Source organism: Sander vitreus, chromosome 8 (genome assembly GCF_031162955.1).
Source record: "Sander vitreus isolate 19-12246 chromosome 8, sanVit1, whole genome shotgun sequence".
In the NCBI taxonomy this organism is placed as follows: Eukaryota; Metazoa; Chordata; class Actinopteri; order Perciformes; family Percidae; genus Sander; species Sander vitreus.
In genome coordinates, this window is record NC_135862.1 from 23,713,354 (window position 1) to 23,734,860 (window position 21,507).

The window sequence follows — 21,507 nt, forward strand, 5'->3', positions numbered from 1 at the left end:
CCTGAACTCTTGGTGCTCTTGTCCCATATTTTCATCCATTTTCTTTTGATTTAGTGCTAAATATTAGACTTTCTCACTACCTATGTAATTGGCAGGCTATATACCTTTGTAGTTCAGTGTTTTCAGATTTTAAAGACTCATTTGATATCTTTTAATTAAGATTTTATAGACTACGAAATATCATCCCAAAATCCTTTTTTGAAGTCCAGTGACAAAACTTGAATCTGAACAGGTCTAATTTAGGCTACTTCCTTGACTCAGTGTAGCTGCAGCAATATCAGATTTTAAGAAAGGCATTAAACTCTAGTATGAATACCCACAGTGCCCCTTGAATTCATATTTAAAAGCTGCAGGCTATTAATACATCCCAACACATCCATGATACATTCACGCAGCAGACCTATGACGTTTTCATCAAGGGCATGGACCATAATTCAATGCGCATGCGCCGTGCGAGTGTCCCCGGAAGTACATCCATGCATGTGTAGCATTTGACAACCTTGAAAAGACTACAAAACAACTACCTAATACTTATGTCTCAAAAACCGTTCCAGTGATGCCAGTAACAAGACTATTGTAAGTGTCGAGTTTTTATTATCCTAGTTTCGATGCGTGAATACGCGAAAAGACGCCTCAAATAGAGATTCAATCTTTGTTGTTCCGCCTTTCTGGCAGTTTGGTAAACTAGCAAATCCAGCTAACGTTAGCATTTCCCAGCCTTCTAGCTAGCTGCCCTGTAGTTATGGCTGAATGCAGCTTGTCGCACACGGTGTTTTATTTTTGTTTTACACATTGTCGGTGCGCTTTCTTCGGTTATGTATGCGATCACTGTGAATCTTAAGTGGTGTTAACGTAACGCAACAAGAACGTGATCCAACATTAGCTAGCTATGCTAAAAACAAACTGCCGTAAACATGCAGCTAAAGTCGTAACGTTACAGTAACTATACGGGTTACCATGACACCCATGTCGTTGTAATCATAGATATATATTAGTCCAGTCATTTGAAGCCAAAATGGGGGTCTACCTAGGACATATTGCAACAGAAGCAAACTCAACTGATGTTATATCCTCAATATGTCCTGAGTATGGAAAAAAGCCCCGAAGAATCCCATTAGGGGAAAGTTTCGAAAAAGACCCAAATATAGCCTATTCATACACCTATTCATCTTTTTCTCATGTGAATAGGCTAACATTTTTACCTTTAGATATCACCATGAAAATGACTGAGTTGATTACTTACATCAAGACAAACAAAAAATGTATTACAAGTTTTTTATTTTTTTTTAATTATTTTGTTAATATACAAACGGTGCATAATAATGCATGCACAGATTTGCATAAATACCACAACATATCTAAACATTGGATATAGCCAGGTGAAAATGTCTTGTAGAATCTTGTTGACATCTTACAGTAAAAGATTATAGAGGCAAACAAATGTCACTATAAGGGGCAGAGATGCAGTCATTCATTCAAGGTCAACTGTCACTAAGCTGTTACTCAGGTAAGAAAGATTTCCTTTTGTTTCTCCTACATGGATTATTCAACCTACGTTAATAAAACATACCTGGTGATCAACTACAATTTATTGGGAACATCTGGATGTGTGTTGAGCTGTGGTACGACTATTATTGGTGAGCTGCACAAACTCAATGCAGATGGCCTGTGACGAGAATGAAGATGATATTCTGGGTAGATGGGTAGCCTAAATGGGTTCCATTCAGACCTTAACATTAAGTCTTTTACTGTTATATGTCAACAAGATTCAACAAGACATTTTCACCTGGCTATACCCAATGTTTAGATCTGTTGTGGTATTTATGCAAATTAGCACATACAAAATTAGAATATGTTTGCCCATATTAACAAACAATTTAAAAAAAACTAGTAATATATTTTTGTTTGTCTTGATGCAAGTAATCAACTCAGTAATGTTCATGGTGATATCTAAAGGTTAAAATGTTAGCCTATTCACATGAGAAAAAGAATGAATAGGCTATATTTGGGTCTTTTTCGAAACTTTCCCCTAGTGAGATTCTTCGGGGCTTTTTTTTCCATACTCAGGACTTGAGGATACAACATCAGTTGAGTTTGCTTCTGTTGCAATTTGTCCTACCTTTTTTCATAAAATGACTGGACTCTGTGGTTGTAATGGTCTTTAGATAATAGTGTAACTCACCTGTGTCTATACCATAGACTGTAAAATACTTACATGCTGCATCGGGGCAATAATGCCATTGTAAGTCATTCAGTCATGTTTGACTTCAACATTATTTGATTTTCCACAGATTGAAAAAAACCTGTCTGTTTTGATAATATTTTATTCGTCTATATGTAAGATATGCCTTATATGCCTGCTTAGCAGGCTTGATTCAATGTTAAAGGATAACTCCAGTTTGTTATTATATGTTTTTGTAGTTATGACTATCATTGCACTCACCAAATGAATTGCCTACATCTGGGAAGATAGGGGCAGCTAGACGATCTGACAAACAGCAAGTGAAACCACATAATCTAAACCACTTCATTTGGAGGTAAATCTGAAAGTTGGCGTATCTGGAATATCATAGTTAAAGGAAAACGACAGGTATATGTATTCCTCCTCTGCCCAGTAATGGCCCAGCACCTTTGTATTTTCTTAAAAGAAACTCTTAGCACTATTGTTTTTCTTTCAGATTTTTCTTTGCTAACAAAATGTAAGGAAAGACACGGCATCTCTTTTGTGTGACTACAAAAACAAATCTCAAACTTGCCATTTTCATGTGAGCTGGGCACTTGCGAGAGCTGTGAAAAGGTTCCAGCTGATTTTAGCTCTGTACACTTCCTGCCCAGCACAGAATAGCACACAGTCAAAATGTCTTACCAACATAGTGGAGCATTTAGCAGCTAAAGACCCAAATACTTCCATACGTCAATACATACATAACATCAAGGCACAGCATGTGGTTGGTGTGATTTGGATGGCAAACCACCAACAGTGATCACATCCTGTGTGTTTTCATTACACAGCCCTCTTTTGATCTTTTATTTTATTTATTTTTTAAATCTCTGCTTTTATCAACTTTTGACAACAATCGGCTATAGCAAATGAACCTAAACTTGCGCCACACAATGCTAAATACATTACTACAGCTCTAATATCTTCCCAGTTGTTAGTGTGATGATTGTAGGAAATACTACTGGATGTCTGGCAATGATACTAGATGATAAGAGTCTGCCTCTGCCCTCAGATACCCTCTGTTCCAGCTGGGAAACCCTCAGCTGAGGATCTTCAGACCCAACTGGTTCCTGACTTTGGTGAGGCCGGGAAAAGAGCAGCCTCCTGACACTGTCCAGTTTCGCATCCCAATGGAGTAAGTTTTTGATCTTTCCTGTCACTGGGTAGAGGTGCATTAAAGGAAATACAAAGGCTGAGTACTCTACTGTAATCCCATACTTTGATATCTCAATCAGAAGGATTACTATTAGGAATGGCAATTGAGAGCTGGTGATTGGTGATAGTGATTTAAGGTTCATTGTTGGCAGTGCTTTCCATTAAATGCGTTGTTTTAAGAAGCTTAAAGGTGAGTGCTTAATCTCTTCACTTTTTCATTAACTGATTGAATAATTTTGTTTATGAAATAAAAAAAGTGAACAATGCCCACCACATTTCCCCATGGCCTAAATTAATAATTATTTACATTGTTGTCCAATTCAATTTTAGCATTTTCATTTTAAAGTAAAAAATGACACCTTCTTAGTGATCAGCATATTCTTGCACAAAGGTTAATATATGTATATTTTTCTTTGAATAGGGAAACATAAATGAAAAGCAGATGATTTGCAGATCATATTAGTCTGCAATCAGTAGTGTTTCTTACTATCAAAAATGGGATTGTGACACAAGTGAGGTTAAATATTTAGATGAGTTTACTGTGACTGAAAATTTGCTTTAACATACATTTTGGTATTCTGATGCCACTATTTTGTCCTCATGTCCCTCAACTAGATGCATAAAGCGTGTTTTACACTAGACGCATTCAAGGTGGCGCGCGCCATCGTGACGTCAAAATGACGTAATATCCTGCCGGATCCTGCCCAGCTGTCGCGCACGGCTCTTTTTTTTTTTCAGCGGTGCGCGACAAAGCGGAAACGGAAGACCTGAACGGGTTCGCCGACAACCGGATGCCAGGACTCTCACAGTGACTGCAAGTCTCTCTTGTAAACTTACTGGGTTAAGATGAGTTTTTCAATGGTGAATGAAAGGCTTGATCCCACCAAGTAGGTCATCGAATCAAATCGAAGCATTGACGGCAATGCTGCTGCCAGTTCTGCCGTTGTTTACCTTTTTCTTCTTCTTCTAGTCCGTAGAAAGAGCAACGTCGGTAGCCTTTGCTCATTAGCGCCACCTCTGTTCAGGAGAAGACTGCAACTAGTGTCGCGAGCACCAGTGCGGGTATAAATAGTCACGCCGATCCCATGACGTCACATTTGCACACGCAAAATGGGCTGTGCTGCGTCTAGTATATAAGACGCTTAACTAGTCTATTGGTTTGTTATACTACTACTACCACCACTACTACTGTGATATGGAAATAAGTAACAGTTTATGTGTTGATGTACATGTATAGTAGACACAGTAAATAATCTCATCATGTGGCTGTCCTGTTAATGCCTAATCCTACTTTATTTATACGTGTTCTTACTAAGGGAAATTCACTTGCAAGGCCACTATCAGCTTCTGTCATTAATTTTCAATTCACAGCGTTCAGACCAAACTTAGAACACATTTCTTACTATCTTGATAATGTCCAATCTTATGAATTATTGCAAATGTCAAACTTGATCTGATGCATTTGATCTAATGCAATTTTATGTTCATCTTTCTCCAGTCTCCATAAAGCCAAACAATACATACTACAGTACATTTATTCCTCTGAAGCTGCAACTGCTCACAATCACAGCTCCTTATAGTTTGAAAGGTGAATTTGTGGACTTGCATCAATTAAAATGCTAAACGGCTTACTTGCTCATATTATGAGACTACAAAATCTGTTATTTTATTTGGAATCAAATGTATTTGAGGCTATTACTTTTGTTAAACTATAGTAGTAGTTTAGTGTCACTCAGAACTATTATATAATGAACATATGTTTCACGTTTTGTGCTGCCATAAATTGGGTTTGCTGGCACTGTAGCAGTCTTGCTGGACTAGTATAATGCAGCTGGAGTTGTGTATCACGGCCACCAGGTGGCGTGACAGCCTCAAGAACAAAAATCGGTGGCTCAGTCCTCAACAGTATAGACACCTCTTACCACGTTATGGCTGTCTTTAATGAGCTCCGTTGCAATGATGACTTATGAAAGGCTGACATGGGCAGTTGGGTGGGAGGTCAGTTCGAAAGTGCTTTTGCAGTGGAGATTCAGGCCATGTTGTAGACAGTGAGACGTCAAACATTAGTGATCTCGAGGAGCCAATATTAATATCCAAAGTGAAATGTTCTTGACCTCCAAAACTCGTGTTCAATTGGGTATTTACTATCTGTCATACCACTTTACTGCCTCTTAATTTTGCACATAAACGCTCCTTTGCTACGTGTATACTGAATATGTGTTGTTTCTTGTCTTATGACTAGTCAATTTGGTGGGTTTGGACAACACGTATTCCGTCATAAAACACAACAGGAGGTTCTTACCAGTCAGCACTTAGTAGTGTTGAGCTGATTCTGACTACCTCTGCGAGCCAAGGTCACTGAGGTTAGCAGTGTTCCTCAGGCGATGAGAGGGCCAGAGTCCACACTGGGGAGAAAAATTGAAGTTTAAGGCAGATCATCTATGTGTCTCTGGTGGGGTTTAGACCATAATCTGTTCATCCAGGTGCCTGGCCCCCCACTCCGATTCTTGCCTCTTCTCTGCCAAACTCCTAGGGTGCTTATGTAATTGTGTGAGTGTGTCTGTGTGATTGCTTGTCAGTGTGGGTTAGTCATTCTGTGTGTCTTTGTGTATATATGCACAAAAGTGGGTAAGTGCAGGGTGCATGTGTGTTTTATAAGGGTGTGTAAGAGTTTTTTTTCTTGCAGTCTTTGATGCCTGGGAGAGGTGCATGGCTGATTGATATGCTGCTGGGGCCTCAGTGTGTGCTTGAAACACCGTTATTTTTTACTTTTTATACACCCAATGTAATAAATGGACACACATGGAGAGACAGTGACACAAACCAAATATCACTCCCACTCCCGGGTTATTGATGAGTCTGAGTCATTACGGCAGTGAAAGCTGTTGTAGTTATGACTCTCAAGGGTAGGCGGTGTTGGCGTGGATAAGTTGTAGTGCCAAACAGCTGTTAATGAGAAATGGTTATTGTGGCGTTCTCAGGACAATAACACAAGGTGACCTTTTTCTCATTGACACCTGGGAGCCAAATATTTACGGTTGTCTGTCTTGTTCTCTCTTGCTTGTTTCTAGTTTTTTTTTGCTTTTTGCAGTATCACTCACTTGCTATCATCTGCGCATGTCTTTCTCTGTCCCACCCTGGGCTCTGCTGTTTATTGTGCTTTTCTTAAACGCTTTGCAAGGCGTCCAAAACCAATCCCTCTTTGGCACTTGTTGTTTGAGACACCTGGGCTGTGTTCTCTCGTAATTCTCTTTCTACCTGCTGGAGGGACATATTTGTTTGTCTTTTTGATTGTTCTCCAACCTTTTGTGCTTTGTTTTTATTTCCTCTCCACTCACGAAGGAAGATCATCAAATTTCTGGGTTTACACCCACCCACACACCTCTTGTGCCTCACCTGGCATGGCCAGAGGCCAGTGCTGACACACACACACACACACAAAGAAAAGAACGCTGAACGTTGTGTTCAGTCTACCACTCAGTCACATTTCATGCTACTATGCAGTCTTATAACTATGAAACCAGACCATGCTGCGGGTTCTCACTGTAATCAGACAACTGACCCTGCTACACAGCAGCACACATTGTCGTTCCACTCTGACAAGTGTTCCGTACCTGTTGGATCCAACAATATTATGATCGCCATGGCAATCACTCTGTTTCTGTTCACTCGTTCCACTTCATAAACACATGGCTCAAGTTGGAAACTGGGTTATTTTTCACACTAATTAACCTCTGTTTAGGTCATAGGAAGTCATGTAGCAAGCCAGTAAAGGGGTGTAACTAACTGTCGAGTCTTTACTGACCCGTCTCTCTGTAGGGAGTTTAGTGACTCCTGGAGACCTGTTCTTTTAACTATTTTTGTTCTATTGTCAGACCAAAACCCGAACAATAAATATATTCCTTCACATGCTGCTCTTATTCTCGCAACTTCTCAACTGTCTTCTCTCCCCAAGTCTCAGGTTCCTCAATGGCTTTCCCTCTAAACAAAGTCTGCTATTATGATCTTGATACTTAGTGTTGAGCAACTTTTGTGCTTGTATTGTCTCTGTAGATGGGAGTGTTAAAGTAGTGAGTTGCATATCTTGACCCAAACTTGACAATGGGGCAGGCTAACAATGAGGAGCGACTTTCTTTTGCCTTTCATCTGCGTAGAAAACCACTCTCCTGTTTCATTCTCACCACTAAGCTGCTCTGACAATGTACTTTGATGTTATGTGTGTGTATGGACTGTTTGGTGTACCTTGGATGTTTACTGTATGGTGTGTTAATAAAGGTTACACATAAAATGAAGTTTGAGAGGCTTATATACAACGTTAACATGTCAGAGGGACAATTCAGTTGTTTGTTTTTGAGGAATGGTCCTGGTCTTTTGAGACTACAGTTTGAAGTTTTCCTGTCTTTCAGCCAGTAGTGGTAAAGATTTACCTATGTACTCTGTTACTCTTGCTATTTGGCATGTATGTCATCATGCTAGTTTCCACTTATACCATTTCATAATTTAGCTGTATTAGCTGATACAAGAGCAGTTCAAAGAGAAAATAACATCTGTGTCAGCCTTAAATGAGGTTCGGCCATCACCATTTTTATAAAAGATTTTTTCGAAAGCAAAATAAAAAAAGAGGGCCATATAGTTGATGACGTGTTGAAGGATTGAGGTTCCTCCAAACTGCACCAAGTGCCTGTCTCCTGCAACTCTCCATCACCTCTATGTGTGGCTGCATCCTCTTCTTTTCCATTCCCTTGTAATACTTAAAGTTGATCTGCCAACCAAAAAGGCCCTATAAAAAGCCAAAATGTAGATACAGCCCAGTTTCTATCAAACAAGGAACCACTTTAAATGCTTTCCAGTGTTTCCAAAAGTTACTAAAACAAGCAACCTTTCCAAGGAGGATTCATGGTAGCCACAAGAAGCACGATGGTCACTGAATCACCCTATACAAAGTAATATTCATCCTAAAACAAGATGACAACAGCAACGCCCCCATTCTTTGGATCAAATGTTGTTATAGCGATTACTCATTTACAAGGAGTGTGTCAAGACATTCAGTTTACACAGTGGAGTACACACACCATTTTTGAAACATGACTCACCATGATGACCACTAATCCTACCCAAAGATGAAACTGAACTACCAGATTTAAATTTTTCACATAACATTAATTCAGTTAGTCACGCTCCCACCGCTAAACAAACTGTTTGTTGTTAACCTGATAAATAGCTAAGTCACATAGCTAAGTTATGGGTCATTTTGGATCAAAGCGGCAGATGGCAGCAATACACTGAGTAGAGCAGTAGCGCCAAAGTGTTTGTACATACATACATACATACATACGTACATTTTATTACATTGTCAAACACAAGATATCTGATGCCTCATGAGTTGTTTGAGTGAAACATTGAACCAGGCTTTGCTGTTTTTGTTGATAATTTGTTTTTGTTATTTATAAACTGAAGCACCTTTCAAAACACAGTAACAGTGCTTTATAATAAAAACTGCACACATTAACACAAAGAGAATAAGATTAACCAAAATCCAAAAACTAAACGCATAAGAAAACGGAGTAAAACCAACAAAAATGTCATAAAACATAAAATGAAATCACCAAAAAGCAATTTAAAAAAAGTGGGTTTTTAAAAGAGACAGGGTTTACAGCCCTGCACTGGGTTGCACCAACTAAGCGTAAGTTCAAACGAAGACTAGTTTGAACGTAAGTTGTAACTTAGGTCGGAGTTTACACGCTACTAACATTTTGAGGGTTGCAACAGGGTTGAAATAGTTCTAACTTAGGCATAAGTTACAACTTACATTTTACACCAAGCACTTAGTAGGTGTAAAGTCCTCCGTAAGATCGGTTGGCATGGCACATTGTTTTGAAAGGTGGAATAATTTGGAGGATGATGTTGGTAGACAGACATCGGTAACGCGTTCTCCGGGACAGATTCCACCCCTTGGATATCTATGTATTGATTAACGCTCACGCTTTTGTTTGCCAAGAGTGGCGCTACAGAGGATGACCGACCTGCTGGCAGCAGACTTGGGTTAGATAACCTTAATTAACAGCTACTAATGTTAATCATAACAGTTTAGGCTATCATTATGTTTGTTATTATAACGTCACAATTTAATCTGCCCATAACGTTATGGGCTACCCCATGTTGTAGTTGACGTTTCACCACTCAATGTTGTTATTTAGCACTAATGTTAGCTGTAGGTTAAGGTTGTATAGTTATCACCTAGGGTCACTGTGTCCACGTTCGGACACCACTCACAGCTATTGGCCATATTCGGACACTTCCTACCTGACGCACTTTCCAGTCTTTTCGTAGTCCTTTACGTTTCTGATCATCACCAAAAATGTTAGCAGAATTGATCTATACCCATCTAACAATCTACGTATGAATTTTCATATATGTACATGGACATTTACATGTCTTATTAGTATATGAAAGTGACTTTGATGAGGGAAAGTAGTAAGAACGCTTGGGCGACGCTCGGGTGTTGCTCGGGAGATGCTAGGGCGACGATCTTTCCCTCTAAAAAGTTTATATTTTTACTGTACTGGAAATTAAGGAGCTTTTATTGCATAATTCAGAGTGGTTGAAGCATGTCATTTTATTGTGAACAATCCCGGTAGTTTTGACAGCATTGATGGGACTTAATACCCCAGAAAAACCAGCAGCGCCTAGTGTTTACTGCGAGGAGATAGTAGGGTCCAGTTATGGCCAAGGGCAGCGCACGGCTAATTCACCGGTGTTAGCTTCCTTTAGCCGGCTCTTGTAAAGTAAAAGCTAAAGTACATAGTTAAAACGATATACCGTTAGAAGGGTTAGAAGTTACACTTTAGTTTTTCACCATTACATTAACTAAAAACACTACAAGATCATTTATATTCATATTTAAACAGATGTTTTGATAGAATATTAGCCAAAAAGTGACGCTAGCTAATCATAACGCCTCTACCTTCCTGTGACTTTGGTTGGTGATTAACGTTACCAACGTTAGCTATTTTTAGCCGGTAGCTTCTTCTCTATTGCGGAGCTAACGTTAAGTGTTCAAAGACAATTGGCAAGAGAAATACAATGGTAATAATAATAATCGTATAATAATATTAATAAAACACTGCATCAAGAATAGTGCTTTTCACTGATTGAAAAAATGTCATTTTTTGCGACAAAATTATGGTTAGTGTGGACTTTACACCTTGCTAGCATAGTGTTAGCTTTCTGGCTCGTAGCTGAGCTGAAGGGTTCTACGAGCTGAGCGGACTATAAATATCTCCTGTTGCTAAGGGTGACAAGTCGTATCTAAGGTCCTTTCTATTCCCTGAAGGAGTGAACAACGTTCGAAGAACCTTATGGTGGTCAAACCCTCAGCCGTAACCAGGGAAACCAAGTTAATTTGTAAAACGAATAAAAATATAAACTAATGTTTTAAAAACATGTTATTTGGCAAGTGACCATGGTATAAGCGGGTTAATGCCTTTCGAGGTGTACATTGTCAGGTATTAATGAACTTCGGCGGAGTCGGACGGTTCACACCTCGCCGTCGTCCATTAATACCTGACAATGGACACCTCGTCGGGCATTAACCCTTACTTACTGAAACATTTAGAATTATTTAGTTATTTACAATCCATTTCAACACGAACTGCAATTCTCTTTGTAAAGCACTACAAAATGAATCTGTTGGATGCGGCCATATATATTGCTGAGTTGTCAGCGTACATAGATATTTAGTTGATGTCTTGACTTTTGCATTAAAAATTTCTAGGGCTGTACCAAATACCATTATTTGAGCTATGAAGCTTTTCAACAGCGAGTGATTGAAGCTTTGATGGTAGCGGCGGCAGCAGCGGCAGGGGAAACCAACATTTCTGACCGCACTTGAAGCAAAGCGAGAGATGAAGCGACTGCTTTGTTATTGCACGACATAGTCACCTGTTGTTACACACACTCCTGGGAAGTTCAGTGCTTGTTTTTCGTTTTTTACCTTTTGTAGTGTTCAAAACGTTTTTTACAGTAAGGTTGCGGGAGCCAGTGCCTCACTGTATTGGCATTATGCAGGGCCGTAACTAACTTGTTACTATGTTTACCTTTATCAAAGATAAGACAACACCAAGCTGCTACAGTATGACCATACAGACCTCTACACACATCAGACTGCTCGCTTGTAACTACACATATAGTGCTGCATTAATTAGCCAGCGGCTAGCGGACATTTAGCAAGCATCTTATTCCGAGAAAACACCACAGTGAGTTTCAGCCTAAATGCACGTCATATTCAACGAAAATTCGAATCCCAAAATTGAATACTTACCCATCGAACGAATATTCAAATATTATATATATCAGATCCAGCCCTACTAATTTCTAATTTATACTCTCCCTGAATCATTCTTTTGAGTCAAAGCTGTACATGTACAGTTGAGTGACATACTTTATAAGCATGCTGATAGTCAGTACAAGTATTAATCTGTAATTATATTCCTCACTGCAGTATAACTCTGTATTCTTTCCTAAAAAGATATTGGTTGGGAGATAAATTAATTGAAACAAAAAATGAAAAGTATGTAAGAAGTAATGATTCCAGCGTTTTTTGTTCAGCAATTTCCAGTACCAAAGTCCTGGTTGCTGAAGGACTTCAAGAAGAGGGGAATGACAATGCAACAAAGGTACTTGTCTGGTATCCAACCAGGTTTTATGGTACGTTTTAGACGTTCGCAATTTCTTTTTTTCTTTAACATTGGTTTTGAAGAGAGTTCTCAGCCTCTACAAATATTATTCAACCAAAACAATCCAGATCTGCTAGTGTTTTAGTCAGTATTGTGTATTATTTGTGTTAAAGGTCATTGTAAGTGGGTGGCTGTATAGGACATCCTTTATGTACAAGAGAAGCACCCCCCATTCACCTGGCAGATGTTCTTTTAGCACCAGCGTATCAATGGACAAGTAGCATGCAGTAATCTCTGAGCTTTCAGAATACATTCACTATCCTTATTGTCAAAGACTGTCAAAGCTGCCTCTGTCCAGTCTTGCACTTTTCCAACTGTGCCCTTTCATCTATTTCTCATATATGTTTTCAGGGCACAGGTGTAAATGGACCGCCTCAGACTACTGGAAGTTATACTTACAATCTCCTTGGCTCAGTGTGTTTGCCCATATTTGAGAATAGGAAATATACAGGAGCATTGAGATTCATTCCAGAGGAAGAATTACATTTTAGAGCAACTGATAGAGGTGTGGGGGTTAATCTGCAGATTGATGAATCTGTTATATTCTCACACACAAACAATGATGTCGCAGCGGGGCAAAACAAAGGCATCAAGTTGACCCTGTTTCTTCATCCGTGCTTCCATCCCTTCAGAGACCTGTTTCTTTTAGCACTACTTGATATCAGATATAGGTCTTATATCTCCCCTTTGAGCCTGTCCGTGAACAATGCAGAACAATATAACCTTTTGAATTGTTTTCTGACAATGATGCCAGTGTGCCTGCTTTAAACCTGCTCTGCAACAACGGACCATAATTGAACCTAATCCATCGTCTGCGTCATCTGATGCCCTTCTGGGTTGTGTGTTTGGAGTTCTTTCATCATCTTGGGCGAGGAATCTTCAAGCATGTGTGTTTGCGTATAAATATATACCAGTTGCTGAGGAACGATGCCTTTAGCCCTGGCAGTTGCTGGAGGCAGTTTTTCATTCTTTCTGTGAGGCAGAGGTGTGAAAGGTTAGCTTGTGGAGTCAGATGGGTGTTTATACTGGGATGATGATCAGATGCTGCCTGCATCGCTGTTGGAGACGCCACACCCTTTGTCTAAGTTTAGCCTAGTTTATGTACACACTTAACTTGATATCGTCTCCTCAGCTTTCAGCCCAAGGCTTTATCTCAGACTGGATTCCAGTTTTAACTGAAATGGGAGTCATGTATTGACTAAAACCGCTATCTCACATAACCCATGTAAATCTAGTGTTCAGTGTTGGTGTGTGTGTGTGTGTGTGTGTGTGTGTGTGTGTGTGTGTCTTAATATATAAATTAATAGGTATCTATGTACACATTCTTTTGTGTATCTATACACATTTTTCATTTGGATTATTACTGACATTGATTGCTGATATTGATAAATGATCATTCATTAGTTTGATGTGCGTTCTCGGTTTTCTTTTTCCAATTGTTTTATCTTTGTGTCACAGCTAATCCCCCTTCATTTAACATATTTGTACATGCATCTTGTGCACAGTAACGGACATGACCATGCTTGTGCATGTTTCATATATGCTATGTCTGTTTGTGGTGACTGGATAATTTGAGTGCTTAAAGCAGTAGGATTTAGATTCTCCCCATTAATCAGGATCAGTGTTCCCTCGGCTAATGATCCATAGGAGACCTCGCAGTCCCCATGGCACTTCCCTCTCTTCCAGTTCCCTGCCTCTGCTTTCTAGGAAAACATGTCTCTTATCGCTATCACTCTCTCTTTCTTCCTCTCTTGATCTCAAGTACTCCCGGTCAGTCCGCTCTGCTTCACTGCCCTCCAGCGCGCACACACACACACACACACACACACACACACACACACACACACACACACACACACACACACACACACACACACACACACACACTGAGATGAGGGTTATAGGGGGAGGTGTGTGCAAATGGAGCAGAAAGGCGCATCTGCATGCCACATCAGAAACACATTTCTCTCCTCTCGACCGGGTAAAGGGAGACAAATAGGCTTAAAGGGTCCTTGACAAATTTGTTTACGCCTTTCTTCACACAGTGATGGAGAAACTCCTTCACCCTAACACCGCCAGTGGTCCCGGACCAGTACTGGGTCTGAGAGGGAGAGCTCAGTGAGTGCTTAGTTCTCTCGTCTCTCAAAGGCAGCTGTCTGAAGTTGATGTTTGGTATAAAAACCCTACCATACTCAACAGTCACCACATCAAACCATCCTGCTTCTGTAATGGTGGAATCAAATGTGGAAATAGTATCGTAAATAAATGTAAGCTTACCTCTCTTGATAAATACAACTTAGCAGGACAAATAGAAATGTTCTAGGTCTACATCAGTGTTGTTGCCAAAATGTAGTGTATTATAGTGGAAAAGGCAATTGTTTGTACAGCATGGAAACATATGTTACATCATTCTTAAGTACAAAGAGTCTTTGTGTTCACGGATGGGATTTTCTCATGCAAAAGTTTGCCTCACCAAATATTGTTACAGCAGCTCATGGTATTGTGCTGATTGCTGTGAAAAATAGTGGATATTACATTATCATGTTACATAAATATAAGGTGATAGAAAATGCCATATCCGAGGCACTCATGTTAAACCACAGCGTTGCTATTAAGCACTTTGTCAGACGCATTTGGGAAGTGCTCTCTACCATGCTAATCCAATTGGCCAGATTGATTAGCAGTTAAAAGCCTTTCTTCCTCTGGTCGGAGCAATCCGTTCCAAATGTTGCCTAGTGGGCTAGCTTTAGCTGGGCTGGCCCACCGGATCAGTTGGTGCCAGGCCCACTTCCTGTGTAGGGTTTCACTGTGCACGATCAATACATGCAGACAGCTAATTGGATGAACACTGACACTCACATTTCTCTTCTCTCCACTTTATGGTCCAAGAGAATACAAGCTGAATATTGGTTTAAAGGGTAGACTGACCTGGCAGTTACAGTAGGTAATATAACAGCAGAGTTTATGGTAATGTAGTGTGGAAATTGGCTGTATAATTTCTATGTCTGTGTCCATTAAGTGAATGTGGTTTTATTTGATGGACAGTGATCCATCATGTTACCATGCAAATGTTGGACTGCAACCTCAGACATCTTCCCTCACTCCCTTACCATCTCACAAACACACTCAAACAAATCAAATCCTTAGCCCATGCGAACACTGATGCTGGACGTCTTGTTTGACCTTTGTTCTCTTCTCTCTCCATCTCCCCCCCCCCCCTATTTGTGTGTATGTCTCGTCTCTGTCCGTTCTGGACAGAATGACCAAGTGTGACGTAAAGAACTACCTGGAGAAGATCTATAACGTCCCTGTAGGAGCAGTCCGTACCAGGATACAGTTTGGTGAGTGTCTTCACTGCTTTGCACAAGCATTTCATCCAAATTAAAATCCTAAAGTTGTACTGCAGCTGTTGTGAGTAAATCAAGCAAATGGTGCACGCACACACACACACACACACACACACACACACACACACACACACACACACACACACACACACACACAGTCTCAGCATGCTAAGCTCTTAACTTCTATTTAACTCCGTCTCTGCAAATACTGTAAAGTATATAAATAGTTAATTTGATAACTTGATTAAAAAAGAACTTTAACTTCTTGCATTAAATAATTATTATCCAATACATTTACATGTAAGTCATATTGTGTTGGAATTTCATATAAAACAATTTTAAACAGTGATATACAAGACAACTCACTACAGCCCAATATTATAAATGTACTGTAAAATAAGTGTTTCAGCGATCTGTATAGCCCCGGTTCTAATTGAAATGTGTCTTTAAAGTGTGAAACATTCACTATCTGTAGACATGAAAGATGACTGTAAAGAGTTTTAAATAGCTGTGGTCAACTTGAATTTATGTTATAGTGGATTCCAGCGGAGGAAACTTTTCACAGCAGAAGAAAGCATCAAAGCATCAGTTAATACTTTTCAAACTACTCCTGCAGCATAATCATTATCATCAATCAGTAATAATTTGACTGTTCCAAAACTATTTATTTGTTGAGTTATTGGTTGTAAACCTACTGGAATAAATGTGAGGTTTTGTTAACATTTTTGTCCGGATGAAAATAACTTGAAAATCATATTAAGGTTATTACCACTATAATCCTTAAAGGAACACGCCGACTTATTGGGACTTTAGCTTATTCACCGTATCCCCCAGAGTTAGACAAGTCCATACATACCCTTCTTGTCGTAAATCTGTCCGACGGCTCCACCGGTAGCTTAGCCTAGCACTGATCCTGAAGGTAACCGGTTCCAACTAGCCTACTGCTCCCAATAAGTGACAAAATAACGGCAACATGTTCCTATTTACATGTTGTGATTTGTATAGTCACAGCGTGTACAAATAACAAGGTCATATGAGACACAGCCATCTTCTAACCGTATACAAACTGGGAACTATGTTCTCAGAAAGGCGAAGCATTGCTACTCTGCTTGGGGATTCTCCGGTGCTGCAAGCATATCACTCCGCCCAAGTAGCAGAAGTAGCAGTGCTTCGCCTTTCTGAGAATATAGTTCTCATGTGACGTTATTTGTACACCCGGTGACTATACAAATCACAACATGTAAATAGGAACATGTTGGCGTTATTTTGTCACTTATTGGGAGCAGTAGGCTAGTTGGAACCGATTACCTTCAGGATTCATGCTAGGCTAAACTACCCTTTTTTTTTTACAAAATATTTATTGAGTTTTATTTTAACCAAGACATGCATAAATGTAGACAGAGCCTAATAATCAATAGTACCAAAAAACTAACCGCTGACAGCAATCACAGCAACAGAAAAAATTCACTGTGGTCTGGTCCCTTTTTTATATGATATATTTGGAATATGTAACAAATCAAAGAGTGTCACAAGCCAATAAACATCTCTTTCCCACATGAGAAATACTAAATTACTCAGAATTCCCCTCATTTGCCAGTATATCGTCCACATCATTGTGTTCCAAAAGTCCAAGAACGGTCCCCAAACCTGTTTGAAAGTATCTTGTCTGTCCTTAACCATATATGTTATTCTTTCCATTGTTAGGCAAGAAGACATTTCTCTAAGCTACGACCTATACTAGGCCTATTCACACTTTTCCAAGCAAGAGAAATGAACCGTTTTGCTATAAACACGCTTCTATAAGTATTTGTACCTCCTTTTAAAAAAAAAATAAAAAAAAAAAAATAAAAAAATTAGGACCAGTTGGGTACAACCCCAGGATAAATACTTTGGGATGGAGAGGCAAATTTACAGACACTATTTGAAATATAATTTGCACTACCTCTTTCCAGAAGTCTTTGGAAGTCCCTTTGGAGTGATTGCACTTGTAGCATAGTACCATATTAAACTTATGTAACTTCGCTGGGGTAACATATGTTCGCATTAGCCAATTATATTTTAGTAAAGTTTCTGAGCCTAATACAAATGCTACTCCAATCCTCCATTATTATGTCCTCTTGAATGTCTTCCTTCAATAAGTTTAACTTGTGCACGGAAGATTCAGTTGAGCTAGATGTTAGCATAGTGTATAAAGCTGAGATTCTACCCTCACTGTTGCAATTGTTTAATAAAATATTTTCTAAAGTGGACAAAGAGGGTTCTGATATTTTTTGATTCTGGGCAGCCATTATAAAACTCCTCATTTGTAGGTATTCCAAAAAAGGTTTTCTAGGAATATTATGTTGAGATGTTGTGAACAATGAGTTCTTCAAATTACATATTATTTTTGTCTTTATACAAGTCTGGAATTTTCCTCAAAACTTTGCTGGCCCAAAGTTGGAAACCCAAGACCAGCTCTCCCAGGAGCAAACCTCTGTTTTCCCCTTATAGGACAAAAGGCTGACAGAGTATGTGTTTCAATTTCCGCACCTCATGCCAAACATTTATTGTATTTAAAAGAAAAGAATTCTTTGTTTGTTTTCTTAGTTTCTTGATATCAACTAAACAGTTTTGAGTGGTAACTTGGAAATTACTGAGGCCATCTTAATCTCCGTCCACGCAGGGATAGTGTCAAAAGTAAAATAGTACATTGGGTGCGAAGCTGAGCTGCCCAGTAGGATCACTGGATATTAGGCACATTGAGCCCCGGTAGCAGGGATATATAGGAGAGGAGAAAGAGGCCAGCCCTGCCGAGAGCCTCTGTGGATGTCAAAATGTTTAGATGTCAAAATGTTTAGATAGCATATTATTAGTAAGGATCCCTGCAGTAGGATTCGTATATAATATCTTAATTCATTTAGTAAAGTTTACACCACAACCAAAACGAGTTAGCAACTCAAAGCGGTAAGGCCACTCTGTCAAAGGCCTTCTCCGCATTCAAAGACGGGATGGCAGTGTACCCCTTTCTAGAATGTAAACATTAAGCACTCTCCTGACATTATGGAATCCCTCACGCCGCTGAATAAAGCCATTTTGATCCCCACGTACCAAGACCGGGAGATGATTCTCCAACCTCCCAGCCAGGGTTTTAGGCTACGTTCAGACTGCAGGCCTTAATGCTCATTTCCAAGATAATTCTTTGGCCATTTTTGGCCTTTATTTTGACAGGACAGCTGAAGACTTGAAAGAGGAGAGAGAGGGGGAATAACATGCAGCAAAGGGCCGCAGGTCGGAGTCGAACCCGGGCCCGCTGCGTTGAGGAGTAAACCTCTATATATGGGTGCCTGCTCTACCAACTGAGCTATCCAGGCACCCCAGATCATTTGACCGATGTGATCGATTTGACTGACTGTTAACATTATTTATTTAAAAATGTGGCCTGCATCAGACTCAAGTACTGGGCACGGCCTGAAAGTGACCCGCATCCGCAAATGAGTAATACAACGTCACGATCAACAACCTGTTTAAATGCTTATCAAAATAAACCCATGGATGTATTAAGAGAACCAAGGAGATGTAATTGTTATGTAGTGCTACTAGCTACCGCTAGCTACTATTCAATAGCCCGCTGCCTTTTGGGAACAGAGACGTTAATAACGTTACATCCACGTTACAGGCTTTACAGCACACAGCCCTCGGATGTATTCTAAGATAATACAAATGATGAATTACAGCTGTTATATCTATTATTACAGCTACAGGAACTCGAGAGAACTGTCATATGAGCCTGCAGTGCAGGGCAGCTCAGCCTGCAACACAATTCCACTGTTGGCTACTATGCCCATGTTTGCATCAAAGCCTGGCGCTGTTCCTGGGAGCTTGCTGTTCTCAGCGCAGAATTGTGACGATGGTCGCTCTAGAGTGGAGTCAGAGTTGTATGAATTCCGATTTTGACTGTCCAGACTCACGTCGCATTTTTTAAATATCCAACCTGTAACGGTTTTGGGCCATATATGAAAGTGGCCCAAATCAGAACTAGAAAAGATCGGATGCCATGTGACTTGGGCTGTTTGCACTGTCATGAAAAAATCAGATATGAGTAAAAAAAATCGGATTTGGGTCACTTTTGCCTGCAGTCTGAATGTAGCCTTAGACAGCACCTTAGTGTCTGAGTTCAAAAGCGAATCACATTTAGTATGCAGCTTGCCAGTTATAAAGTTTTTGGAGTGACTTGTCTTAGTCGGCATTGTAAGTAAAGGAAGCCAATAAAATAAACTTGCCCTTACGGGCACTTAAAGATTAAATGTGAACTTTTACAGGATTAAATTCAAGTTTGAAGCGGAGCAAAAAAGATGCAACTGATCCTCTCTGTGCCATCCTGGAATTCCCTAATAGCCCTTTTAATCAGTTGACGATTTTGTAAATTCATTTTTAGTTATGGTCCATGGAATTCACAGAAGGCTGATTTCTGTTTTAGGAAGCATTAAGTAAAATTGATTTTGTTTTGGAGACTCTAAGTGGTGGTTAGCGTGATTAGCAATTTCAGCTCGCAATGTCGACGGTCTTCCCATTGACATGCAGCAGCGGGAGTGTTTTCCCGCGGCTAGTTGCGGTAGTGGTTAGCGTGCCTGGCTCTCCTTCCCCCTAACACACACAGCTGCTTATCTGACAATCTGCTGCTGCAGCATTCCAGCCTCCAGCTGTCCCAGGACACCCCACGTTCCCTCCACACACTTACAGACTTGCAGCTTCAGGGCCCCAAGTGCACCATCCCCTTCACATACATCCCAACCCCAAAGTCCCCCTCTTGCCCCCTTATCAAGGATGATCATAGAGCCAAGAGTTATAAAACATTTACTTAATAATCCTCCTGACTTTTTATTGGTGGAGAAAACTGCTTAAGTTTGCATGGACTGATTTGGAGGCTCCCTACAAGTTTAGGAATTTGCAAGTTCATGGAAGAACAGAATAGAGGACATATGGGTGGCTTGAAGTTGGAGAGATGCTGATGGAGATGCTAAGAAGAGGAGGCACTAGCTCCCTCTGTGCTATGCCTGAAGGAGAGACTGGGAAGAAAAGGGAGGGAGGAGAGAGGCGTCTAGCTTAGCCTAGCCTACAGTTTGGAGAACCCATTAACGCTGTTTATTAGGGTTGTGTCATTAAAAGCAAGGGGAAAGGGAAAGCCCCTCGGGAGGGTGGATGGAAGGAAAGCAGTGAACTTTGGGGGGACAGAGAAGAAAGGGAGGCTCAGGGCCCCCTGTGATTCCGAGGTGCGTCAGAGAAGGTATCCATGTCTACGTCAGGAGTTCCACTCCATTGGCAGTGTAAAGAAGGCAAAAGGGAGAGGAGAGTGAGGGGCGCAAACGACCCTTTCTTTCCTCCATGGGCGGCAGGGGTATTTTGGAAGGAGTTGCCATGGTTACCCCTCCGGCCTGGGATTTGTAACGTGATAGCTGGCTGCCAAACCGCAATCTCAAAGAGGGAGAAATTGTGCTTGCGTTTGCGAGTGTTGCATGAAAGCTCTGTCTGTATGTCTGTATGTGTTAGGAAAGGGCTATGTGAATTCAGAGAAACACGTTTTACCTTTTTCAAGGGGTGCAACACACACAGAGGCACACACTCTTCGTTACCTCTGTCTCCCACCCACACAGGGGCCTCCAGTTAGCCAGGGGTGCGTGAAGGGGGGTGTTTTACAACCCTGCTCAGGGATTTCCCTGAGCAGTGGGCTGCCTGGCTAGTGATTACTAGTTACACATATGAAAAATACACACACACACACACACACACACACACACACACACACACACACACACACACACACACACACAAATTACTCATTACAGCGGAATGTTTCCCTTGTTTTTCATGTCATAAACCGTTCCCATGGCAATGGCAGTTACTCAGAGGGCCTGTTGACTTGACCACCAGGGTCTCATTGAGATAAGAGTTCTAAGGCAGAGATGAAACAATTGATGTTGTATTCTTGATTAATCGATTATTCATTTGGTCTTAATACCATGTTATATCAGAAAAAAATAAAACATGTCCATCACTATTACCTAGAGCCCTA

The 21,507-nt window shown here is 40.3% G+C and overlaps 1 protein-coding gene across 1 annotated transcript in view; it reads left to right on the forward strand.

Moving 5' to 3' along the window:
• Window positions 1–456: 456 nt before the first annotated feature.
• Window positions 457–21,507, forward strand: part of mrpl23 (mitochondrial ribosomal protein L23) — a 55,656-nt gene continuing 34,605 nt past the window's right edge. The window contains exons 1-3 of the mRNA XM_078257547.1: window positions 457–576; window positions 3,234–3,356; window positions 15,370–15,452. Coding sequence (XP_078113673.1) covers window positions 557–576; window positions 3,234–3,356; window positions 15,370–15,452 — 226 coding nt within the window. The 5' untranslated portion in view covers window positions 457–556. The remainder of the gene's footprint in view (window positions 577–3,233; window positions 3,357–15,369; window positions 15,453–21,507) is intronic.